At 39.0% G+C, this 27551-nt stretch overlaps 1 protein-coding gene across 7 annotated transcripts in view; it reads left to right on the forward strand.

The window, feature by feature from the left end:
- Positions 1-3422: 3422 nt before the first annotated feature.
- rap1gap2a (RAP1 GTPase activating protein 2a) overlaps positions 3423-27551 on the forward strand; it is a 69305-nt gene continuing 45176 nt past the window's right edge. The window contains exons 1-2 of one of the 7 annotated variants that reach the window (XM_057350744.1): positions 3423-3693; positions 11643-11678. In XM_057350744.1, coding sequence (XP_057206727.1) covers positions 3680-3693; positions 11643-11678 — 50 coding nt within the window. In that variant the 5' untranslated portion in view covers positions 3423-3679. Of the gene's footprint in view, positions 3694-11642; positions 11679-13510; positions 13610-19074; positions 19161-24803; positions 25114-27551 lie in introns of those variants that run through there. The other 6 variants (XM_057350746.1, XM_057350745.1, XM_057350748.1 and 3 more) reach the window with 6 other exon arrangements.

Below are 27551 nucleotides of genomic sequence, written 5' to 3' on the forward strand. Positions count from 1 at the left end.
TTTATAGTAGGATCCTAAAACCATATAGGTAGAATAATGGATGGCTACTCCTTACCATGGTAACGTCAATGTTTTCTATAAAGCAAGATATGTTAATATAATATTTCCTAAAAAAATTATAGTGCAAAGTGCAGTATTTAAAAGAATATAATATATACATCAAAGGGATGAATTATAGAAGTTATAGTGCACAATTATACCGTTTTAAAGGGATATTTCACCCTCAAGGCATCCTAACTGTATATGGCTCTCTTCTTGAAGAATAATGCAGTCGGAGTTATAATCACGTATCCTTTTACTTCCAAGCAGTAGAATGGGAGTGAATGGGGGGCAATTTTTTGAAGCTCCAAAAAGTGCATCCAAGAATCTGTCATGGCTCTGCTTCCTTATTCATGTTTTTCTTGGTCCTGTAGCAGAGCCATGGCAAAGCCTTTGGTTATGTGTGGAGAGAAACATATTATTGTCCTTTTGACAATAATATACGTTCTCTCCAGTGTCTCGTCTCTGTTTCCCGCCATCTCGTTTCCTCGTTATCTTTCCCTGAGTGTTTAATGTCCCACACCTGCCCCATGTCGTTATCCCTCGTTTGTCTTTCCTATTTATACCCTCATGTTTCTTTGTCCTGTGCTCGTGGATTGTGTGTGCTGTATCCAGTTAGTCTTGTTATTAGTCCAGCGTCAACCGTCTTTGCACATTCTTGTTCCCGTCTGTGGCTTCCTTATCTGCTTTAGTAAGTGTTTAGTTTAGTTGAGTTTTTTAAGTGTTTATTCAGTTTAATGTCAGTTAGTCTCCGTACTATTATTTATCCTGTTTGTGTTTTGCCCCATCGTGGGTTCTTGTTTTGTGTTTTATTATTTAAATAAACTGCTTGTTTGTTTAACCCCTTCATCCCCGCTGCCTGCAATTGGGTTCTTTCCTGCGTTTTCGTGACAGAATCAAAGAATGGCTCGACACGGCTCCGTGGTCTTAACAAAGGTCTTCCGAAGATAATCGATGCGTTTAAGAATAATATCCATATTGACAACGCTATTAACGGTAATGTCTAACTTGCATTAACCCTTGGCTGCACGTGAACCAGAGGCAGCATTATTCTTCAAGAAGAAAGTCATATTCAGTTAGGATAACTTGAGGGGGAGTAAAACATGGGGACATTTTGCTTCTTTGCTGAAATATCCCTTTAAAAGAGATGGCTTTGTTTTTAGAAATAATGTCAGGTGTTTATTGGTAACATATGAGCATAGTGGGTGCAGTACAGTAAAATAGTATGATAAAAAGCTACTTGTTGGAATTACAATGTTTTATTTCTCTATTTTTCTTTTTAGATTCTGCACAGGACATTGCTAATGCTCTTTATGTTTCAGTAAGATTTTACCATGGCATTAACAAAATCTGTTCCTGAATCAAGACGACATGTCAGATTGAAATGTATCTAATGCATTTTTTTCATTGTGAATACATTGGCATGAATCAAGTCAATGTGTTCTGTATCTTCTCTGAGTTGTTTCCCTGAGACCTTCATGAACCATTAGAGGTTTGACAGAACGTTGAATAGATGTCGCTTGTTGACCCCATTAGCAGATATTCTCTTCTATTGACTCTCTGCTTCATGATTTTATGAGCCGTTTCGAAAAAATCTTCTCTGAATAATTGAACAAGGCTTTTTGATCAAGGCTGGTGGCACTACGTTAGTCCCCGGCTGCTGAGACATCAGACGTCAGATGCTAATGGATGTTTGTCAGCAGGAAGTGCACGGGAGCAGATGTGTCAAGCCGGGGCAATCGTAGTAAATACTGTATTGAGTTTCCCATTTTCCCTTTCACCTCAATTGGGTGTGGAAAGGGAAATTTACACAGACTCCTTCATTTTCTAATTCCATCTGCCGGCTGCAAGATCTGATCAGAATTGTGATCAGCTTTAGCTGTGCCACAGTCAAATATGCACAAGGGTGAACCAGCCTGCACAAAGTGTAGTAGTGGGGTGGAGTGAAGGGCTGTTTCATTGTATGTTTGTGTGCGCGGCCTATTAAAGTTCACAAGTCCTTGATCCGCCAATCAGATGTGTCCTTAGCAAACAGTAAAGCAAAGAGTTGTTTATCATCTCTGGTGTGTTTTATTGCGCTGGATCATACTGCATTTGGGTCTTTTAATTGCAGATTATATGGTTGATAGAGAGCTGTAATGGTAGTCCGATAAATAATTCATGAAACTAAATATGGTTATATTGCTTTAAAGGGCTCTTGTGTCCGTTGTCAGAGACATTTTGCAATAAAATAAAATTGGGATTGACTTTCAAAAACAAATGTCATTAGGATGTATATTACTATATGCCTCTTATATCTAATTTTATGAGAAGCACTTTGTAATTTTAGTTGAATAAGATGTAAAAATAACTGAAAAAAGAATGAAGCCTATTTGAGGTAAGCATATGCGAATTAAACTACAAGGCAAGCTAGGATTTATTTTTAGACGAAGGTCACACTTCTGATTGGCTGTCAAGCATTCCAGTGCCATACGCTCGTTTCTAAATCCTATCAAATGTAGGTTATATAACCGCAGAAAAGGGGTTAATGGACTGTGGCCGCGTGTTTGAATTTGCTGTTGTTTTTGGACTAACGCTATATACATATGTTCAGCCAACCAAACCCTCTGGCAGAACTCTAAAGAACATTTGCAAAGAGGGTTTCCAAGGCAACCTCAGAAAGTGCACCAATTAGAAGGCGCTATGGCTCTTGAAGTGCTAAACTGCCGAGAGATTGAAGGAGATTGAGACAACCGCTCGAAACAAACGAATGATGAGTCAAATGAATGAACCAGGCAAAGTTCAACAGGCACTTCGAGTGGACGATTGCATTAATTGCAGCTTGACTTTACCGAGTTCCAATGTGTATGTGTGTGTGTGTGTGTGTGTGTGTGTGTGTGTGTGTGTGTGTGTGTGTGTGTGTGTGTGTGTGTGTGTGTGTGAGTGAAGAACGACGCAGAGTTGATTTGGTTTTCCCAGGTTGTGACATTTCCACAGAACTAGTCGGTTATAAAACAGGTACCCCTTGATTTGTTTCGCCTGAATTCTGAGTATTGATGTTCTGCAGCTATGTGCGGATGAGAGCATGTGTGAATGGGCATTGATCTGATTGGACCACAGCTGTGGCCGACCCGATTGACCACATGATGTTTTAATGGCCAGTGATGCACATGTGTCTACATGTGAAGGGAAACTAATGCATCTGAGTGAAATCTTCCTCAGTTTTGTGTTTTGCTTGTATTGTAGGGCTTAGTGATCAAATCTGTATTTTCTACTTTGTATGCATTCAGCGTCCGTCCGCGCATTCTGCCAGTTATTAATGCTTTGCCAGCATATATATGCGTGCGTCTGTGCATGTGCCATAAATATTGCGTAAGGATGGCTTTGGAGTCTCTATTCAATTGCGTCTCTTAGAAATTGTCTGCACACAAATCCATCATAGACGCAGCATATTCACTACCATAGCAACTACTACAACTACAACCTGCATTCTTAAACACACGTTCTCTCTCACGATTCTTCTTGCTCGCATTCTCTCATTCTTTTCCCTCCCTCCACAGTTTCTCTCTCTGTCTCTGCACTCTCTCTCTCTCTCCTCATTCGTGTTGAACCAGTCGTTTCATGCTGCACTGCTGTGTTTACTCAGTCTTGCTAGCCACTGATGGCAGATTCAAGGTAAGATAATGTTTTAATGGTTATTCAAGTGCATGATGGATTCAGCTCTTGTTGATAATGTGTATCACAGTAATGGAAACAGTGCTTCGTGTATGTATGAGATGTTATTAAACTGTTGCTGTTGGTCTTAGCAGGTGTTTGCAAGCTTAAGCTTCGGTTTAATGGGTGTGTTTTGTGTGTGTGTGTCTTAGACGTCATCTAAAGCTGTGTTTTGGGCGCAAGCCGTATGTTGTAATTTTAATCCTCATGAATCTGACTGGACTCTAAACTAATTTGGAGTTTTTAACTTGCACTTTACTTGTAGGATCTCCTACAATGACTATGTAAATTAATAGCTGAGTATGTGTATTTGTGTTGTGTATGTGAGTCATTCCTTTAGTGTTAAAGATAAAAACAGTATGTTGATGATAAACATGACTCATTTACACGGCTGTGTAGGATTTATTTAACACAAGGATCGCGAAGAGCCTCACAATGTGATAAAATGGCTTTAAACAAGACTGACGCAATGTGACAACAAATGTTAGCCGAATTTCAGATGGTTCGGATGTATGCAGTCACATTTCTGGTTTGAACCATCATCGTTGTGGTTATTGGGGGAAGGCGATATACGATCTTGGGTTTAGAGTTACAGAATATTCTGGTGTACTGCACGTTGCGGTTATTATATATATGTTGTAAGAGACACATTGTTGTCCTCTCCGCACAGTGAACTACTTCCCTTTATGACATAATTACATCCTTGTGTAGTTTATGCTAGATCCTGCAATGCCCATCAACCTCATCTGCTCTCCTCTGTTCTGGCCTCATCCTTCTATTATAATAAAAATCATGCCATCATTTCCCCATTGCTCATTTTCTCACATTGCACTCTTTTTCTGCCCTCACAGTCTCTCATTAGTTTGAGGTGCAGTCGCTTCACACCTCATTTTTTCCTCCCCTTCTGTGTCTTCCGTACCTGCCCTTTCTTTATCGCTTAAGGGAGCGTAGAGAAGGAACTTTAATAAAGAACGAGTCACTGGTAAAAGGACAGAACGGCTTTAATCTCTTTTCTTTTCACTTCTCTTTTTCTCGTTCTTCTCATCCTTCTTGTCTCACCCTTGTCATCACTTCTGTTTTTTGGCAGAAAAAACGTCTCATCTTTTCTCAGTCACGTCCCCTGTAGTCTCAACATTTCTCTATTTATATCTTCTCTTCACATTTGTTCTCTTCTCAGACATGTGTTCTTCGCGTTGCTTCTCATCTCAGTCTATTGTAGTCTTATCGTTTCTTTTCAGATCTCTTCACATTCTCTCATTTGTACTTTCGCATTGCTTTTCATCAATTCTGTTCACATCTCTTTATCAACTTCTCACACTCTTTGTCTCTTCTCATCACTTCTCGCCACTTCTGTTCTTCGCGTCTTTTCTGTTCTCCTCAGCTTGTGCATTGCAAAGGATAACAAGAAGACATGAAACTGGAGATTTGAGACATTCAAGAAAACATCTGACAAAACGTAAAGATTGCGTGATGCAGAGATAAGCAAGACTCATAAACCACATGCTACAGAGCTGCGATGAGGGTCGTCTCTCACGCTGTGGCCAGCATTGACTATATAAGACATTGCGTAAAAGCCAGAAGCACATTTGTTGTGTGTGCGTACACATATGCATATGTGTTTGATGCGCTGGTGGGTGTGAAATATTGCAGGCAGCGAGTGGGTGTAGTGACTGAGCTCTTTGTCACGGCTATCGAAATTCTCTCGCACAGCACATAGATGAGAAAGAGAGAGCGGCGGTTCATCGCTAATGAGCGGATCAGAGAAGGAGTCAAAAACAGGAAGCCAAAATGTGAGAAACGCTCTAAGATAGAGGAATTAGGAGAGGAGTTGAGTTGAGAGAGAGAAGTCAAGGGCAGAGGAGAAGATGAACAAGGTGGAGTGAGGTTTATTGTAGATTTGCTTACAAACGTAAATTGAGATTTTAAACTTTTTCGAACAATTTCAAGAAAAACTTCTTACAGTTGTGTTTAGCAAAAAGATGTGTTGAGGCAAATCAGAAAACCGTGATGGCACACATACATCTGGGAGACGTCTATTTGATGTCTGGATATACATCTCCAAGACGTTTTTTTTTAATTGTTTGCTCATCTGCAATACATCTAAGAGGTCGATGTTTATGATTTAGAATGTATGTAAAACTGCTTTTCCTAAGATGTTTATCAGATGTTTTTACACAGCCGATGTTTTCCAGATCTTTAACAGACATCTTACAGACGTACCTGTGCTATCTAAGACAACAACTCCTCCTAAAGAGCAAATAAAGGTGTGGAGAGGAGGAGAGTAGTCAGGTATAAGAGAAAGACCAAATGTGTTATCCTGACTCCAGGTTTTGGTGGCTCAATTTCATAGATAAGAGGAATCGTGTGAGCGCACGTGTGATACAGCCCCCTCTCTAGTCACTAATCTAATGAAAACTGATGCCGCTCATTTAGCACGTGAGCAGCCGGAATAGAAAACAGTCCTATCATTCAGTTTGAGCTCAGGGTTGCTTGAGCTCACAAAACAGTCTTTAGTCCATTAGGCACAGTGAGCGCATGGTCATGCCAACCCAACGACAGCATATGGTGCATAGTCAAATTGCTGTTTAATGAACTGCAAGTCACTTTGCCAAATGCATAAATGTAAATTACTTGATTTTGTTAAGTAGGGTTTACATCTGGATCAACATGTTGACAGTTTCATCGGACGCACGTGTCTGGCCCGAAGTTAACTTCCGGTCTGTGTTTGGTTACAATCTAACGATTTATTTTGTATTGAATTTATATGCATATTTTATTGTATATTAACCATATTAAATTACATTAAAACTACTCAACAGTTATATACATTCTTTGCGGAGGTCTACCGGAAGTTAGGTTTGGGCCACATAACGTTTGTTTTATGTTGTTGCTGCTGAAACGTCTATAAAACATTTCAATCAACCAATCAGATTTTAGAGAACACTGACTTGATAATGTTATGCGTAGTTAATGGTTAGGCTTCAGGATAAAGCAGAAAATCTAGAAACATACTTGGGTAAATCATGATGTGTGAGGTTTCATAATCGTGCCCTTGAGGAAAGCACTTAATTCCAGGTGGTTACAGGATGTTTGACTTTATATGGTCTGCTGCATGACTACATCCTGGTAAAGAATTAGCATAATGGTCTTTTGCAGCAGAGTTTTACATTTACTCTTACTGGCATGTAGAGTCACAGGAAGTTCAAAGTGTAAATGAGATTTAGGAAGGAAGTTTGCAATTCCAATGAATGGATAAGAGAGAGAGTTCCTGCCTCTGTGAAATTCGTAGTTTTCTTTTATCATCACCTTCTTTTCATTGTTCTATAAGGTAAGATTAACCTTGAATTTATTGCAGAACTTGCACTGGGGCAACTATAGTGCTTCCTTTTACCTTAGGTCTCTTATTCTCTTATTCTTTCCTCTTTTATCACTCATTCACAACATGTACACCATTAATTTTTACATTTTTATGAGAAGAAATATAGCTGTGTCTCAAGGGAGGAAATTGTGAAAAGGCCCGAATTGTCAAATGTGTGGAATAATAATCAGTATTTATTTGATCAATATTGCACTGTAACTTTAAAAAATGTCGTAGTTTCAGGTCAATATTTGGTGACTCAAAAATTGGTTCATTTGTTTCTTGTTTTTAATTAATTTCTTTAAACCTTTCGATAATGAATCTTTCAGGTCCAGTGGAATCAAAATCCACAGGTGTCCAAATGGCTCTACAAGATGCAAAGGCCAGATCAGATGCAACACAAGCCAGATCAGATATAATCTTGGATCTCTGTCATGTACCAGCATTGAAACTCTTCACGTTGTGTTGCGTTACATACAGGCATAAATAACACCAGGCAGTCTGGGCCCACGCTGAGCCATGGGTTTATGAGCTTCAGACTTGGCCGTGGGGAACGGCCTTGGATTTGTCTGCTGCTGATAGACTGCGTTCTGTCTGCGGTGACGGCACAGCTGTTAGCTCAGGTCCAATGCACTTAGATAGATGATGCCTGCCATTTTTGTGTGTGTGCGGGCCGGGCGTGTGTTTTATGTCGGTACGTAATAACATTCTTTTTAATCAATGCCTCCACAGTGGCCAGTTGTGAAACACGTTCCACATACCAGAATCACAAAGCCGGCGAGAAAAGTTTAAGTGACGCTGGACTGAATACCACATACTGTATATTGATGCTTTACCATGCCCAGCATTAATTTTATTGAAGCGGATGTTAATGCAATTGCAAAAGAGGGAAACCAGAGAACGCTTGTCCAGTTGTGATTTCCCGCTGAAATGAAATTGAGACAAGTGTGCTGTGAGGGTTTCTTTTCAAAATATTACATCTATTTTTAATACTAAAACGTTTTGCTGTCCTGGGTATTCAGTGGTTTATAAGGAGCACAGGTGAACAGAGAGGTTTGCTTTGCACTTGAGGGAAACTGACTTCATCCAATATTTAAAAATGGCTGAGATTTGATATTGTACTTCCTGTGCTTGAACTCATATGGATGTAATGAGTAGCCACTGTGGTGTAAACAGTCGTGCACACACATTTTTACCAGTATAGAGAGAGCTAAACACAATCCAGGTACCTTGCATGCAGATTGGGAAAGAGGTGGGTTGGGGGTAGGGGAGGGCATGTAGGAGGTGGCAACAATTCCCTCCCCTCTGTCTCTCATGCTTCATCTTAAAAAAGTAGAGAATATTTGGGAGAAACCAGAAGTTTTCTGTCTGTCTTTGGAGAAAGACAAAGGAGAGAGATCTCTGACCAGTATGTACAGGAAAAAAAGGAGATGTTTGTCTTTTGGGGGATTTGGATGGTAGGTTATCTTTGTTGGTTATCTTTGTTATCTTCACTAAATTATAGTCTGAGATCCGTGTAACTCAGTTTATTTAAGATAGACTGGGATGGAAGTTTGTCTGTTTGCAACTTTTTTTTATTTGCTTTCAAAAATCTATAAATCTATTTTTCATAATACATTTGAAAACTAAAAAATGAACATTTTTATGGTTTTGGAACGACACACAACCTTTGATGAGGCAGGAACAGGGGATCCTACAAATCTGAAGAGAATGTTTTTTTCCTAATAGATTAAAAATTTAAGCATGTCTGACATGTGGCAAAGATAAAAAGTGAATAAAAGTTCTGTATGAATATATTAAAGGAGTTTTCTGCAAGGCCAAAAGACTTTGACCACACAACACTCCAAAAAAGTTTTTTTTAAATCATATAATTTGATGTCTAATTTTGTGTGCATAATGAATATTTATTCTTAGTAAGTAAAGGTTATAAGAAAAACAGTAATATAGACATATAGACAATTTTCCTTGTGGTCCAAAAGCACTTCCTGTTTCAGTCTTAAAGATGTTCATTTAACATTTCAATTCATTATATGTTCTGTTGGTTGAATGTTGTTCTAACATTTGTATAAAAAAATGAAATTGGAAGTACTTCTGTAGCAGAGTTGTTTAAATTTCTGAAAGTGTTGTTATGTATAGACCATTTTGCAGAATAAAGAGTATCTATAAAGTTCCTTATAGCAGGTGCTTTGAATGTGCATGCACACCCGTTCGAGTTTAATGTCCGTGTACCTCGGGGCTATGTGCTGGACCACTGCAGATGTTCTGATAATGGATAAAGACAAAGCTTTCCGTATTTGACAATGCACACTGATTACTGAACTGCGTCACCACTGTGACCACTGGCTTTCATATCTCACACCTTTGCTTACGTGTCGTGTGTCTCACTTACTGAAGGCAATATAAATTTCATTGCATAGACACAATTTCGATGAAACAGATAATAAAAAAAATGCTTTTTTCACAGAAAAAAACTTTTCTTTTTGTCTCCTGCTGCAGTGTAAATAGCATTTTTATATGATTCACGTACTACACATTTTATGCATTAAGACACTTCAGTGAGTAGTGAAAGTAGCATTTGAATAGGAGAAAAAGAATGTGTCAGCTCTTTTGCAATATTTCTACTAGTGGAGGTGAATGATTGATATTTGACCGTCTGACTGAAATGGAACATCTCGCTTTTGTCATCTGGCTGTAAATGTTCACACATTCAAATGGACAAAATGTTAGAAATGTACAATCTCATAAACTATTGAAGCCATTCCCTGAATCTCCTTGAGGAAATCTTGATGTGTTTTTTTTGCCGACCAGACAGAACTGCTAACTCTTGCCAGCTCAGTATCCCGAATTACCAGCATGTGTGGCGGCTCATCCCCCTTTTAGCTGAAATGATAAACCTCATGCTGTTTTCTACATCAGCCCTAATGGAAACAATAATTAGGCCTCTGTAGAACTACACAAAAGCTGAAAATATGAAGCACAATTAGTACAGACTACCAGTTAAAGGTGCAGTTTGTAATAATTTTGGAGTAAAATATCCAAAAACCACTAAGCTAGTGTTATATATTTTGTTCAGCTGAGTACTTACAATATCTCAAATGTTTCCAACTACTTGTAAATCGTGAGAAAATCGCCATTCTAAACAGTGACACGGGGCTGTGCAGTCGCCTGTCAATGGCGTCATATCCGCGTTACCCTTTATTACCGCCTTTCATGACGTAGACACCGCATGACAACAGTGTCCTGGACAAATGCGGAAGTAGAGTCTAGCGTCTAGCAAGCCACTAGCTTTTTTCGAGCAGTCCCTTATTTATGGACCACAATTATTCGCAACATTTATAAAACTTTACCTCATCCGCTAACATGATTTCTCGTTCCCGTCTGATTGATGGCCATAAGCGGTGGAGTTGAAGACAACAGATCCCATCATTCCACGCTCCTTCACAGCGTCATCAAGCTACAGCATTGTTGTTGTTTTGATCGTGCGCCCTCTAGCGGCGGTTTCTACAAACTGTACCTTTAAACAGCGGTAAATGCTCAACAATGTAACATCACAGTCCAAAAGTCAGTTCTGTTTCAGAAGTTTTTTGGCTTTTAGAATGAGTTTGTTACTCTTAAAGGGATAGTTCACCCAAAATGAAAATTCTGTCATCATTTACTCAACCTCTTGTCATTTCAAAAATGTATGACATTCTTCCGCAGAACACAAAAGAAGATATTATAAGGTATGTTGGGAACCGAACAACTGCGGTATCCATTGACTTGCATCAGTTTTGTGTCCATACAATAGAAGTAAATCCGCCATTGTTAGGTTATCAACATTCTTCAAAATATCTTCTTTAGTGTACTGCAGGATGAGGATGAGTAAATGATGACAAAATTTTCATTTTTGGCTGAACTACCAATTTAAGGATATGTTTAAAATATTGTTATTAAAGCATTGACAAAATTTGTATTTAGAAGGTAGAAGCATTATACAATTATTTTGACATTACTCTGCACTTCTCATTGAATTCCAGGCTGTGAGGTAAATTAAACGCTATTGGCTATTCTAAAAGGAGGAAAATCAAAAGGCTTAGCTAAAAAAAAGCATAAGGCTGGCTGCAGTATGTAGGGAAAGAGACCAGAGGCCTTTTTATTTAATGAATGTCAATGGAGGAAGGTGAAAATTGGGTGAACTGCTTTTGTGAGTTAATGGTGTATGACAGCCTGTCTGAGAATCTTCAACATGTTTTACACTAAACAATACTTTTGTCGGAAACTGTATCTTTAACTATGATTTAAATGCTATTTTATAAGAGAAGGTTGTGACAGGTATAGGATTTATTTGCCACCATCAAACATGAAGTGTTATTATTTAATAATAGATATTGCATAATATCATGTGATTTTGTTTATGGTCTCAAGAAAAGAAAAAATGTTAATGTGTTTTTTTTTGACAAGACGTGTTTTTAGATGGACAACAGGTGCATGTGTTCAAACAGGATGCTTTTGTTTGTCTCAAGCACTGGACTGTAGCATTAACTTATCTTTTTCTCTCTCTCCTGCCCTGCAGGATTGACAAGTCCAGCATTGCAGCCCTGAGGGCACGGTGAGTGTAAAGCGAATATAAATCCATCCTGTCCTCTCTCCTAATGAGATGCCTGATTATTCAATCAATACATCCAGTGATCATTTCACACGTTAAAGAGCATGCTAATCTTTATGAAGACATTTTGGTGTATTCATGCAGATGTTACAGTCTTCATCACAAGGCCTGTTTACGCTCGACCTGACTTTGCCAAGTGGTTGATGTCCTCAGGGCAACATATTTTGTTGACCTATGGACAACATTTTTATAAATAAAACATAAACCCACACCAAACCTCAGCCCTAACCAGATCAACCAGAAAAGCACCTAATTCTGGTTGTAAAATTAAATTTAAAATAAACTGTAAACTTATTTCTGAAATCTGATTGGTTGATTTAAATGTTGTCCCAGGGTCAACATGATGTTGTCCTTAGGACATCAACCACTTGTCAAAATCAGGATAGCCGCCTGTTTACATCTTACATTAAGATCTGTCCTCTGGGTGAGGACAAGTGCTCAGGTGAAACGTATTGCCATTTACACCTGGTAGCAAATGCGTCTCCTGTGAGCACCTGTGTTCTGATTCAGGAGAGGATCTTTCATTTCATGACTACAAAGAATAAACCACTTACTATTTCTTACTGCATGTTATTAAAAGAAAACCGTGATCTCCTTTTCTCTCAATGACACTTTAATTTTAAGGCCAAAATGTGTTGATATTAAAGGAACAGGTCACCCAAAAATGAAAAATCTGTTTACTCACCCTCAAGTTGTTCGAAATCTGTATAAATGTCTTTGTTCTGATGAACACAAAGAAATATATTTGGTAGTTTGCTTGTGACCAAACAGTTCTTGGCCACTATTGACTACCATATTAGGAAAAATTGCTTTATAAATTTCTTTGTTCTGTTGAACACAAAATGAGATATCTGGAAGAATTTAGGAAAGCAAACCGTTCTGGGGCACTATTGACTACCATTGTCATTGTTCCTTCTATCAATGGTGGTCAAGAACTGTTTAGTTACAAGCATTCTTCCAAATATCTTTCTCTGTGTTCATCAGAACAAAGAAATCTATACAGATACAACTCGAGAGTGAGTAAATGATGACCGAATTTTTATTTTTGTGTAAACTGTACCTTTAAGTAACTAAACACATTCTGTGGGATTTTGTGCATGTTTGTGTTCAGTAGTCCGATTGGAACTGTTCTCATTGAATGATTATTTCGATAATGTTTGATTAAAGAACCATTAAATGTTAGGACAGTCAGAGCTTGATTCATCACTCATGCCAGTTCTTTATGACCGTCTCAACCTTCAAGTGTCTATCAGCCCGTCTGGACTGGAGACAATAATTGTGAGCTCAATATAGACAGAGATGGACAGACATCAAAGACCCCTGTTGTGGGTAAACCCAGGTGGCCTTTGTGACAAAGAGGTGTGTTTGGGGGGACAGTATATTTTAATTATTTTGTGTACACGTGTGCACATACTCATTCATTTTTGCCGTCATCATATTTCTTCCTGTGGGTTGTTTTTCTGTCTGGAATAACAATCCCTAATATTGCTGCATACTATTTATATTGGTCTCCATGGAAATCAGTTTGCAAAGGAAGATGTGTGTAGTACGGGTCAGTGTGTCTGGGCTGGTTGTCTGTGTACGCTGTGCTTCAGGGGGCATTTTCTAGCCAAGAACCCCCCACTCTCCTCACATCTACAAAGTGAATGGACGGCACTCTTCATGTAAAGGAAAAAAGGCTGCATTAGAGAAGCATAATCAGTGCCTGTTTATGCAGGTGCTTTTGTTTATGTAATAAAGCTTCGTGTTGTGTGAATATGATTTAGAAATAGAGAAAGAGAGAGAGAGAAACGGGCATAAACAGAGAGAGGAAGAAGAGTGAGGAGAGTATTTCTGGTGCACCTCTCACTGCTTAAGATGCCTCGCAAAATCTGGTGAGCTTTGACTGTTATACTTTGTTTGCATGCTTATTTTAGTCCCAAGTTGTTGTTGCCCATGTTTTGTGTTTGGGTATATTGGGAAGAAGAGCGGTTTCATTATATTACAATATTACTTTTGTTACAGTTGTTTGCATCGTTTTCTGTGTATGTAGAAAAGATAGAAATCGATCTGAGATAGTTGATGTTGATTTGCATTCAGAGAAAACTTGGTATTGGTATTTTTGGCAAATCTAAGCACAACATGTTTCACTTTAGTACGTCTTTTATAACCCTGGATGATACGAAAAATTACTGAAGTCTTTTTCTCAAGATGAATATCTGAAAAGAAGCAGACTGAAGTCTCCGTTAGATCCCCATTTAATTTATGTGTCTGGGAGAAACAGAGATCTTATTTGAGTTCACATTTCAGACCTATCCATCTGGGACATTTCCATTTCGAAGCAACTTGATTTTTTATGCAAGTAAAATGGAGATAAACGCTTGCGTTGAAATCAAATGCCTAGTTCAATTGGATCATACATAGCAGTAGATCACCGTCTTGATTTCTAGCTGGAGGTAAATTGTCTGACACCTAAATGAGACGGCGCCTGAAGAGCAGTTTCAGCTGTCACAAATGATCACGTCGCCAGCGCTGTGATTTAATTATGTCCCCTCAATACCAGCTAATATCGGAGACAACAGTCTGTTCTACAGGGGTGATGTGTACCGCTGACATCCGTGACATTAACTCGCCCTAAAAGACTGTTGTCCTTTATCTATAAACTCATTTGGTGTTGGGTTTTCCTCTATCCCACCATCTGCTGTTTGAGATTATAGACTTGAAATGATCTGTTTTGGTTTGGAGTCTGAAAGTTACTGTATGTGCAGAAAGGGATTGTGGGGCTGTGTTGATGTGAGATCGGTGTGACAGCTGAGATGCAGTGCCTTCTGGGATAGTGCTGGGTCTCCAGTCACATCTGCAGCTGTCTCGATCATGGCTGTAATCCTACAGGAGGCAATTAGAGACACAGACCCACAATTACCCATTAGATATAAGAGCAGAGAGCAACAACACACACACATGACTCAACACTGTATGGAGATCCGTTTGTTACCGTATGAAAATGTTAAATGTCACAAAGCATAACTTCCTTGTGACCTTCTGCTGTTTTTTATTGTAATATTTTTTTATTATAATTCGCCTTCATGGATATGTACACAATCTCTGTAAATAAACGAGAACAGGGTTAGCTTGATTTGCATAACTTGTGTAATGTTTTTATAATGGTGTTTACTGAGATCTAACACTTGTTTGGCACTAGAGGGAAGCAGAGATTCAACTATTAGACTTGTATATGTAAACTAACTTTTCTCATAGTTGTCCGCACGGTGGCAATGTTATAGAACAGGGGTTTTCAGGGGTTTAACTTTTTTGTCAGCCGAACCCCTTTGATCTAAAGCATTTACTTGAAGTACCCTCTGAGAGCTACTCCCCCTGAGGAAGTAAATATTTCAATAATTTAATAGCACATTTGCATGTTTAACTTATGTTATTAGTAGTATTTTACCTAACTTCTAAACATTTCTTTGCTTTTTCATTTTTTTCAAGTAATGGAAAAAACTAGTGCACTGGTAGACGTAGTGTACCTCATGAGGGGCTCGCGAACCCTAGTTTGGGAAACCTTGTTGTAGAAGGTTCATTTCTCTGGAAGAGAATGTTTAAACTTGTATTTATTGGTTTACTTTTATCCAACTGTTCTCATTAAGAGTGCATTCAAGGTTATTTTATCAATGTGTTTTCCCTGAGAGAGTTTAACCCATGCCACGGCTATACTGTTTCTAGTGCCATGTTCTACCTGTTGAGCTGCAAGTAGCCTACTCCCAATATAACTTTGTTATATTGGTCATATTGTTATTTTTTGTATTTTGATTAACTTTTCTTGCCTGTTCATTTAGAGTCATTCATCAATAATTTCATCACATTGTTTTGATTTTCCAGTTTCTGGGTCACATGATCGGATAGCAGTAAAGAATACGGCTTTGTTGATGGCATGTTGATAATATGACAGTCTCTACGGCCATGACGAAAGTGTAGCAATACATCAGAGACTGTAAAACATTCCAGACCGCGAGAGGGTTTGTTGCCAAGAGAGAGATGCACATAATGAGACCGCCTTTGTTCATCATTAGAAAATAGTGGATTGAAAGCACCTGCTTTAGTCGTGACTGACATTGCTAAAGTTTGAGATGTTTGGGCTGTGAGATGTTTTGGCTTTGCTCATTTCAGCTGTTTTGAGCGAGACTCATTTGGCATCGGTCTGGCAGAAACAGCTTGTGTTTTTGTTATTAGCTTCACATCCACAGATGCTTTGATGATCATCACCCACTGTAGACTTATTATTTCCCTCTACCTTCCTCCATCTCGCTTCCACACAAACACACACTGGCTGCCAAAATCTGCCCAAGACGTACGAGGGAAGGCGTGTTGTGATGAAGACCGCTCCTCCGCCGCAGATCTCCGTTCTCACGCAGCTTCCCTCCGCTACTGACAAATATTTACTACTCCACGGCCCCCATTGCAGCTTTCTGCCGCTCCGATAAGGGCACCATCTGGCAGCTTGATTTTAATGGGGCTTTTAAGGGCCATAAAGAAGCGGAGAGTCCATTGGGTGTGCGGCTCGTGGTGCGGCCCTGCCCGAAAGGACTCGGGATGAATAGGTATAGGGTAAGCGAGACCTCCACCAGGGCAGAGCGGAGATCTTGAGAAGAACGTTTAGCTGGTCGTCATCATCTATCGCATTTGCTATGATTGATTTCATATCGGGGGCGACTGTCCTTGAGATGTGGGTGGGTAAAAGTAATATTGCAGAAATAAGTCACCCGTAACGCTTAAGCTTCTAGCGTTGTGGATGGGTGAGCTGTCAGTCAGATTTTGTTTTGAGTTCAATTCTCACGTCTCACGTGACGTACTGAAGCGTTTCCTTCAAGAGAACCTGAGCCACGCTGATGTTGAGCGTTGGCGAGAACGCGCAAATGACCTGACATCCCTAAACCCGGGGACTTAGCGCAAATAAAGTCTGACGAAAATGAAAAACCACTGCGGTGATGTGAAAGATAACAGCGTGTCAAGGATCCCTTTTATTGATGGAAGTGCTAGCGGTGAGAACGGAAAAATTAATTTTGATGAGAGTGCTGGCCACTGCTACCAGAGAAAGAGGGTGTTAGCATCTGAAAGGGATAAAAAACAGAAAAATACAAGGAGGAAAAGTGGAGCATGGTGTGGAAAGGTTGCTGTTAGCTTTAGCATCTTTGCTCTTGATTCTTGCTCAAAGCCCCTGAGGTGGAGGCTGGTCATGTAAGCAACCAAGAGAGTTTATAATACCCGGAGAGAGCTACCTGTTAGCATTCCCATGCATCTTAAAGGCAGTTGTTTGGCTGGAGCACACCTGAGTATATTATAGCCAGTCATCCATAAATATGAACTTTGTGTTTATTTTACATTCTAGGCACCCTGCAAAAATTCACCTATTTCTAATGTAATATAATTGAATATTCATGGATAGTATGAAATGGCCATTAATGGAGAATCATTTTGCTTAGAGGTGGAGTCCCAAAATCTATCCGCAGGGACTGACATACGGAGTTTAAGCCTGTGTAACCAACAGCTGGCTGCCCATTAAAACAAGGGATGGTTCCACTTTTTCTAACAATAGACAGCTGCTGTGTCACTTGCACAGGAGGGGGGTTTAATGCCCTTCTTCATCTAAGGGCACCTATACACTAGAGTTTGCGTTAAATCTATTCATTTGAACAGGGGACACACAGGAAAACCAAGTTTTCAAATGCGTCTTTGTATTTTTCTACAACCTGGTCACATAAAGGCACAGCATTCTTTTCAGTAAGATACACACCGTATGGGACGTGCCCTCAATTTCGATCATATTTGCTAAATTGACTCTGATCTCCGGTGTCCTTTGCTTTCCTTTCTTTGTGCCGTTGCTTCCCTTTCTGTTTTACTCTCCTTATATCAGCTATGCTTTCAAATAAATTGAATGTGCCTCACATCTTTACTCATAAATAACTATTAAACGTAGCTGCTGTGTTTGTCTGCTGCCTGCGTCATATACGAGACAGAGGGAGAGCAAAAGAAAAAAGCAGTTTGCTTGCTTGTACATTAAACACTTTTAATGTTCATGCTATTATTATTGCCTTTTCTCTCTGTTGCTTTTCATCATGGGTACCTCACGGGCTGTCCTGTTGTTGTATTGCTCTCTATCATCTCAATCGCATCCTCCTATCAGACTCTTCTGTCGTTCTGCTTCTCTTCCAGCGAGCACCGCCCTTCTCTTAGGGGAATCGGGGAAGGGGCTATACAATTGTCAGCCCAAGCTTTGTCAACCCTCTTCACAAACAGACGGACGGAGCCAAATTGATTTATGACTCAAATTAAATAAATGACATTTGCAGGAGAAGAGGAAGAAAGGGTTGGGGGGGTGAGGAGTCTGGGTTTGGTTCACTGTGTCACAGCAAAGCAAAAAGGGACAATAAGTCGGGCAGAGAGTAAAATGGACAGTGTGTGAGGAATGAATATGGATATTTGCAAAAGTCAGTCAGTGCAATCTCATTGATGGGATAGGTCACCTTCAAAATGAAAATTTACACGGCCTCTTGTCATTTCAAACCTGTATTACTTTCTTTCTTCTGCAGAACACAAAAGAAGATATTTTGAAAAATGTTGGTAACAGAAAAACGTTGGTAACAGAAAACTGTTGTCCCATTGACTTGCATTGGTTTTGTGTCCGTACAATAGAAGTCAATGGGGACCAGCGGCTTTTGGTTACCAACATTTTTCAAAAGATCTTCTTTTGTGTTTTGCAGAAGAAAGTAAATCACACTGGTTTAAAATGACAACGGAGTGAGTAAATGATGACAGAATTTTCATTTTGAAAGTGAACTATTCTTTTAAAGAAAGAATTTAGTTGCATTTTGTGTAAGTTCTCAATATTTGTAGTATTTTTCTGGAAAATGGATAATAGATTTAAAATGATTTATTTGTTCCTTTAGTCCATTTAAGCTTATATATGATTGTATATAGTGTACAAATATATAAATATGAAATATTAACTTTATTCCTCTGAAAAGACCTCCGGACTCCCCATCTTTTCTCATACAGTACATCTGTCAAAATGCTCACTTGGACGCTCATTTATAGTGTAGTGATCATTAACCGACTCTTCTGTCATATTTCTGTGTCCTCTCAGGGTTGCAGAACTTCTATAAGTGAAACATTTGTCACGTTAACCTCAGACAGAGAAGAGCCAGCTGTCATAATCCCCATCCTCAGGGTGCAGACACTTGCAAATGATAGATGATCTGCCGAGCTGTGTCCTGGATGTCCTGTGACGGGGCGGTGGGGTCTTAATAATTACTGTGGTGATTTTTTTCTTTAAACGTGAAGTTAGAAGCTGCCGTAAAACGATGAGCTGTGAGAATGAGATTCTGACGCTTGTGAACCCTGAGCAGAGTGGTGTGGAAAAACACGGCTCCAGAGGGGTTTACTTGGAAGGTACCAGGTGTTTCATTCCTCAAGTTTAATCTCTGGATGTTATAATGTGTGAGCCTTGGGGGTTGTTTCATAATGTAACTTACCGTTACCTCAAATGACCAATGCCTGACTCAGTGACATGCTGCCAGTTGACCCTCTGCTAAGCTCCGCCTCCCTAAGATACTGTTGATTGCTGAGGACTCAATGGATATTTCACCCAACAATCTTTTCTCATTTACTCACTGTCATTTCAAACCTGTATGACTTTCTTTTGCAAAACACAAAAGAAGATATTTTGAAGAATGTTGGTAACCAAACAACATTGGCCCCCATTAACTTCTATTGTATGGACACAAAACCACTGAGACATTTCTCAATGTATCTTCTTTTGTATTCTAAAAATATACAGTCATATACAGATTTAGAATGAGGATGAATAAATGATGATTATGTCACTAGTTCACTATCACTTTAATTTACGTTGGAGAAAATGCACCTATTCATACTAACAAGCATTGGTTTTATTTGGGAATAAGTTCTGACACAGTTTACAACATCCACAGCATGCACTTTTCAAGGGTCATTTAAGGTTTGGAAAGAAAATTGTGCATTTACACTCTTTGGGCATTTTGTGACGCTATACTCACTCTAGTGTTTTGGCAAAAAGGAATAGCTTGACAATATGGTGAACTCCAGGCACCATATACTTAAAGCATGCATTTATAAGTTTAATTTTGTTATCTGTTATCTTCCTGATCATGTACACGGGCAGAGGAAGAACTGTTTTGAGTTATTTCTGAGATCAGGTTCTGTAGATTCCAGATGAAGGTTAAAATAGACAGTGTATCGCTTGTGTATTAATAAATGAAGGCTTTGATACTGTTAGAAAGCAATTTTGCCTCAAGATTTCTCCGCTGAAGTTATCGCTCCACACATCAATGACATTTACAAAGGTTGCGCTCAATTTGAGCTTCAATTTACATAACATTTGCATTTTCTCATCTTGCTCTGCTTCTTGACTAAAGTGACAGTGCAAACAGTCAACTGGTGTAACAAACACAATTGCAGAGAGCATGTGACACACTTCAAGCCCCCCAAAACAAAATACCTTAATTCATGTTAAATATGCACGTGTGCTGTTATATTGTGAGAACAGTGTGTACCTTTAAAGTAAAAACAAGAAATTCAATGCAGTACTCACTGAGCCAATGGGCCAAATATGTGATACATTAAAACAATTCAGGCTTGCAATCATTAGTGAATAGCAGGCATACCAAGTGCCACAAAATATGTTGTACTAAACCCAATAGACCAGTTTATGCACTTAAGTTAACTTTGAAATGAATTTTCATAGCCTCTAGCTGTTATTTTATTCTGTTTATTATGACTTGTGGATATTAAATTATTAGCGCATATATTGTCTTGCTTTTATGCTGCTATGTGCTTTTTTTTTTTCAGTGCTACAATCTCACAATACAAAGATATATTGTGAAAACATGCATGCACAAATTACACTAATCTTTGTAATATGTGTGATTATAAGTGCTCTGTAGCCTATCGATTATTCAAATTACTGTTGGCAAAACGCAGCATACATATGCTGTCGACACAGTCAATAGGAGGTAATCTCAAAAGCTTTGAAAAAGACAACAAGCTTCATTCTGAAGAATGTTTGAAGTGTCATGATTGTAAATTGGATGCTTGGCCTTGCTAACATTACTCCAGAGAGCTGTCATTATTTCACATTGACATACTGCACCTTGTAAATACATTTGCGCAAACAGGCGTTTAGAACAACAATGTTGTATTAATATGTATATTTTCATCTATGTTAATATATGAAGAGTTTGGTTCCAAAATGAGATAACTCCTTTTTTTAACTTTTTTATTGTGCATTCCAATTAATATCAATCAAACTGCAGTTGGTTTGTTTTGATTTAAGTCATGATAACTAAAAAAAATAGCTAACTAAAGCCTGGCTCAGACTACAGGAGTTTTAAAATCCTGACAGATTTCAAATTCTGGTTGCAGCACACACATAAGGAGAATCTTAACAGATCTCTCAGATTCTCTTATTTAAAATCTTAAACCTGGCTCAGACTACAGGAGTTTTAAAATCCTGACAGATTTCAAATTCTGGTTGCAGCACACACATAAGGAGAATCTTAACAGATTCTCTTATTTAAAATCTAACACAATAAAACATGATACATGATAACATAATAAAAACATGATTTTTGAAATTTTTAAAAAATGGAGTTATCTCATTTTGGAACCAAACTCTTCATATATTAGGAGACTACTGGAGACTGAGACTACTTAGTTTTTCTGAATTCACTATTTCTAGGTACGTGTTTAAGTAAAACGATCAATTCTGTTTTATTCTGTGAACTAGTGATGCAGAATTTGGAATTTCTTCCAAATTCCAAATGAATACAAAGTCTTTATTTGCATTTATGTGCAGAAAATTTAAATGGGACAAACTGGTCAAAAATACAAAAAAAGATGCAATGTTTGCAGATCTTCAATACTTTAAACAATACAATACCAATTTTTTTCCTGTGTGTATTTTAGGATCAATTCAAAAATGAATATATGTTGTGATAAGTCAGATTTTTTTACTATTTCATGCATTTTTGCATTCTCTCAGTTTTTCGCATTGCTGTTGAGTATCTAGTCCTTTCTTGGGCTTGTTTCCATCGAAATTCAACACAACCTGGACTGGATTTGTCACAATACATGCAGAAAAACTGATTAAAGGAAAATCTGGTATTTTTTTCCTGCAGCTGTACGTACTTACTTATTACAGGAACATAACATTAACATAATTTGAACATAAACAATGGCGCTTTTATTCATCACAACTTACACATAAGGGAGCTTTTAATGTTTTGTCATAAGAGTCAACAATAAGCACAGTACACAAAGCTAAGAAAAGCAATGGCTAAAACCCATTAAAAGGTACATAAAGCTACACACGTTTTCTTTTATGATAAGCTAGTTATATCAGCAAGATGCTGTGATCCAGGAGTAGGTGTGTGTAAGTGGCTTTTTATGAACTGGAACTGCCAAGTACACATGCGTTTCAGAGATTGTGAATGACCCTGTGTCCGTGAGCTTGTGTGTTTGTGTTAAAGCATGTGAAACACACTGATATTGCGTCAAGCTCATTAAGGAGTTCTAGTGGCAGGGCAGAGCTCCAGAGCCACATGCTTCTCCTGTGCTGTGCTCGGCTATTTCTGTCTGCTGTGTTTGCTTTGGATTTGCAATCAGCTGCACTCTCCGGCACCTTGTCTTGTCTCATTCTTACTTCACCATTACATAGAGTTAAAATGTTGCTATTATTTTGCACCAGCGATTGATGTTGTAAGGATTTGTCTTTGTGTGATGTCATATTTTCAGATAACCGACGCAGTGCTGGTTACGTGATGTCGCTTGCCGCATGTTTGTCACTGGAGACATTTCGTGGGCCCTGTTTCACCTTGAGTTGGCCAAAGTGTGTCTCTGTGTGTTTTTGCACCTGAATTAAGACCTTTGGGAAGTGTGTTGCAAAGGTGTGAGAGGTGTGTGTTGTGTGCTGCTGCAGATGTTTGGATGAGTTTGAAGAATCTGTGTGATTTCCTATAGGGTATTTACACAGTGTGTGTGTGTGTGTGTGTGTGTGTGTGTGTGTGCGTGTGTGTGTGTGTGTGTGTGTGTGTGCGTGTGCGTGCGTGTGCGTGTGTGTGCGTGTGTGTGCGTGTGTGTGTATGTGTATGCGCGTTCATGTTTTTATATCCCGGTGGGGACCCAAACCTGAATGCACACCAACACATGGGGACTCGTGTCACCGTGGGGACCAAAATTGAGGTCCCCATGGGCAAAAAAGCATATAAATTGTACAGAACTATATTTTTAAAAAATCTAAAAATGCAAAAAAGTTTTCTATGATCTTTAGGTTTAGGGGTAGGGTTAAGGGTAGGGGAGAAAATATACAGTTTGTACAGTATAAAAAACATTACGCCTATGGACTGTCCCCACGGAGATATGTGTGTGTGTGTGCGTGCGTGTGTCGAGGGACATTGGGAGTGCATGTTTTTGTGTGCATGTGCGATAAAGGGGGGGATGTGTTTGTTTGCTCATGCATTTGTGTTTGTGTCTCTCTGAAGGCTTCAGCCTGGATCTTCTCAGTTCTTTGCAGAAGGATTGCTCTCTTTGTGTCTGTCCTCTTTCATTCTCATTCAGAGAATACTACCAGACATCTCATGTATTCATTCCACCTCTCCATAGATACAGATACCACATCTCTCGTGCTCAACACATGAGCAAGCTTGCTTGCCATCCAGCCCCTTCCTCGGAGAAAACTCAGGGTTGCCGTGGGGACAGGAATCCATGTGGCAGATTTTGGGAATCGGAGGCAATGTTACCATGGATGGCAGAGACAGGGGAAGGGGCGCACGGCTCTTTAAAGCACTTGTTGTTGTAGCTAATGTTGTTTTTGTGATTATGAATTTACGATTAGTTTTTCAGCATTGTGGTCTCTTATACCATATGCAATAACAGTATCGTACATAATAATGTAAGTAGTAGAAACCTAAAGTAGCAGCCATCTTAAAGATTTTGAGTTTAGACCACTTATGTATTTTAATGTTATACAAGCAAAAAAAAAACATTTTCTCACATCAATTTCAATACCCCACCATCTTTTAACTAAAGTTTATAGAAAAGACCATGATAGATGATGTTGAAAGAACATCTTAATCCTTATTGATTAAGAAAAGACCAGCTGGCCACTCTTTTTATACTAGCTCTCAAAGAACCATCTGTTTGTGTGGAAGTGGATAGTAAATCGTTCCCAAACAGAAGTCCGCCTGGGTCATGGCGATTATGGGGCAGCAACCTACAAAAAGCTTTGGGCAACCAGTGAGACATACTGTATATATGGCAGGAGTCAGCTTCAGTTGACCAAACAGACTGAACATGTCATGAGAGGAACTTCCTGTAGTGGTAGGGAAAGTAAACAGTGCGAGTAGATGAAAGACAAACAGAGAGAAATGAAGAACAGGTCGGACGAGATGCCGAAGGGAGGAAATCATTGATGTGTATCTCCACCTGGATCATCATTCATGCAAACAAACAGACACACACTGATACATGATGGAGGGTCCGAAAGTAGATTTTCCACACCTGCCAATGCCAGGTGAATTTAGAAAATGTATAGTATAATGCACTGCGAATATTTTTACAAGCTATAAAACTACAGTATATGCATTGTAGTTTTTTATCATCTTAAAACATGAATTCGTTTTTTAGATGTGAAGCTGCACCTGACACTTGATTGATTATTAACACTTGATTGTGATGCTAAAAATGCAATTTTCATGGGTCAAGGATACTGCACATAGAGTACATACAAGGTCAAATTGAGAAAGATGCATAAATGAATACGGTCTCAAGGTGTAGGGGTGAAAAGAGGGCAATAGAGGACCGTTTTTTTGACTGAGCGAGTGCGTGTTGTGTTATCCAGTGGAAAGGTCTGGCAGGAGAGGCAAGCAGTCCAGGAACAGAACAGATAGAAATTCAGTAGAGAGAGACATTGTAAGGGAGGGGGAGGAGTTGGGGGCGGGGGCTGTTTTTTATTCCGCCTATCAGATCCAGACCGGGGCAGGCAATGAAAGCCAGTGAAGGAGGGAGTAAAGCAAGGAAAGAGAGAGAGAGAGAGAGAGAGAGAGAGAGAGGGCACGAGAAGAAAGGACACAGACGGAGATGTATTTTCACAGTCCCACATCCAGTGGCAGAGAGCTTTGTCGTGCCAGAATAGCGCAGGACAGTCCTGGTCCAAAGTCTGTTTCACGGGGACTGAGAGCCCAGACTGTGGACCAGGCAGAATGTCAGATACTGAATCCAAAGTGAACTCCAAAAAAGCTGGAATTCGGGCTGCTGTCATTCTCATTGGACTACTGCACAAGTCCAGACGGCAGAGGGAGAAAGAGCGGTGGGTCAATTTTTCTCTCTTCCTGTCCTTTTACTTGGACCTGTTTCTTTGATTTAGACTACGCTCGGCTCTGGTGTTGTCATTGGCTCGTGTACTCTAGGTGACCTGCAAGATTGGTTCCTGGCCATGCAGTATGTGTGTGTGTGAAGTTCATAGTTATGTAGGTCATTGTATGTATACTTTATGCCTTTATTGTCATTCTGGACTGTGCAGGAGTGTGTTGTACTGTAATTGGGTCAGTATGTAGTGAAGGACACATTTCTATAACTCAGTGGAGGATGTTCTTAGTCGTAACTTCACTGCCTGTCAAAAAAAGTATTACATTTTCCTTTTCATATTATGCCTAGTAACTTGTATTTCGTTTTTTCTTACTTCTTAGGTTATTTTTTATTTATTTATTTAGTAACACTTTACAAAAAGGTTGTATTTGTTAACATAATAAAATGCATTAACTAACATGAACTAACAATGAGCATTATAGTTTTTCAGCCTTTATTAATTCTTGGAAATGTTAATGCTGATACCGTTGTTCGTGTGCATCAACTAATGTTAATGTGGATTAAAAAAGGTATCAGTAAAGGTAGAAATGAATATGAACTAAGAATAATAAATGCTGTAGAAGTATTGTTCATTGTTAGTTCATACATTAACTGTTAACAAATAATACATACAATTTACTTATGGTACATTACCTTTATTTTTAACATTTTCAGCTGTGTGCCATTAATGCTTTAACTTTTTTCTTTAAAAATGCCTTTAAAATAAGTTTGAGACATGGTGTTGACATGCAGTAAGAGTATGGAGTTAATGTGGATGTCACAGCTAACATAATTTGGTTTTTAAATAATTTACTGAGAAATTTTTATTTTACATAGAAATATCTGAGTTTTGGGTGCAGACTTGGTTATCTTGGTTTAAACATTGTTGACTCTAGAGTACACACATGTGAGATTACAGGGTCTTGGACATCTGAGAAGCAGCACACTTAAGCAAAATCTCACTATTTAATTGTATTGCTATCAAGGAGAAACACTTGAGATATTTCACATCTCTGTAATACACAGCGAGAGTGAAGAGGAGAGAGAGAGAGAGAGAGAGAGAGAGAGAGGTCAAGCTAAATCACCATACTCCCCAGATCAGGGTCAACCAGGTCAGATCTTATATAGAAAAAAATCTCAGGAGGGGACAACTCATTAACTAGCATTCACTTCTAGTCTCACTGAGCTCCTCTGGTGGCTGTCTGGTCAGTGCAGCCCTGCTCCACCGCTGGCATGCTTATCGGCAACAGCGGCCCTAGTGTAAACACTGTCTAATCATTAATGAAGAACTGATTTGACTGCGCAGACACACACTAACACGTAAACACACAGATGTCGTGTGACTCATGTGAAACACACAAAGCGGTTCGTGACACAGTGGGGGGCTCAATTTGCATAGAGCTTATCGATTATTGCCGTTGTTACTGGCGTCAGTGTGTCACAGACCGGTTGGAATCACCATTTTTATGCACCCTAGATGTGCCATGTCCCGTGCGTCACCTCGGCTTAGCTGTCTGTGTGCAGAAACACATATTTACATTTATGCAAAAAGGCTTTGCGGTGCATTCAGCATATAATCGAACCTGTGACGTTGGCATTGCTAGTGCCACTATCTTTAACTCAATCTTTGGGTTTGAATAAGTGAAAAAAGTCAGCAGTTGTAAATGTTGTAATGTAAATCACCTTGACTCTATGCCAACTTAAATTTCAGAAGGTGATTGCTCTTTCCTGTTTTTAGCAAATGCTTGATTGCTGTGGTAATTGCATTATGTTCTAGCATGAAATCAAATGTTTTCAAGCTGGACTCGAGAGGGATTTAAAGAGCATTGAGTATAATCAGAGTGTAATTTGTTTTGTTTTTTCTGAGCCGATTCAGTCATGGTACATGTGGGAAAATAAACCAAAAGAGAATGTTGGCAGCCTTCTAAAGTCTCTAGCTAAAGACCAACCATTTTATTTTCAACATCAGGTTAGCATTTTTAATATTATGTGATGTTCCTTTTCTGTTTGACTTGGCAAATACTGTGAGATGAGAGCAACAACCTTGGTTCATTAAGAACCGAATGCAAATGTTGTGCTGGCTTCCTGTTTCAGAATTCACTGAACTCTAATTTTCTCCACCTTCATCACTCATTTCTCCCATGATCCTGTCTCCTGCAGTTCACATGCACTGTCTGCACCTCCTGACTCATTCTGTTTCCATCACACTTTATTTCCTGTCAGTCTTTCCCAGTTTTCCCCCTTACGTCATTTCGAAAAGTCTAATTGTTACCCTATTCTAATAAATAAATCTATCTGTCTGTCTGTCTGTCTGTCTGTCTGTCTGTCTGTCTGTCTGTCTGTCTGTCTGTCTATCTATCTATCTATCTATCTATCTATCTATCTATCTATCTATCTATC

The sequence above is a fragment of the Triplophysa rosa genome, linkage group LG14 (genome assembly GCF_024868665.1).
Source record: "Triplophysa rosa linkage group LG14, Trosa_1v2, whole genome shotgun sequence".
In the NCBI taxonomy this organism is placed as follows: Eukaryota; Metazoa; Chordata; class Actinopteri; order Cypriniformes; family Nemacheilidae; genus Triplophysa; species Triplophysa rosa.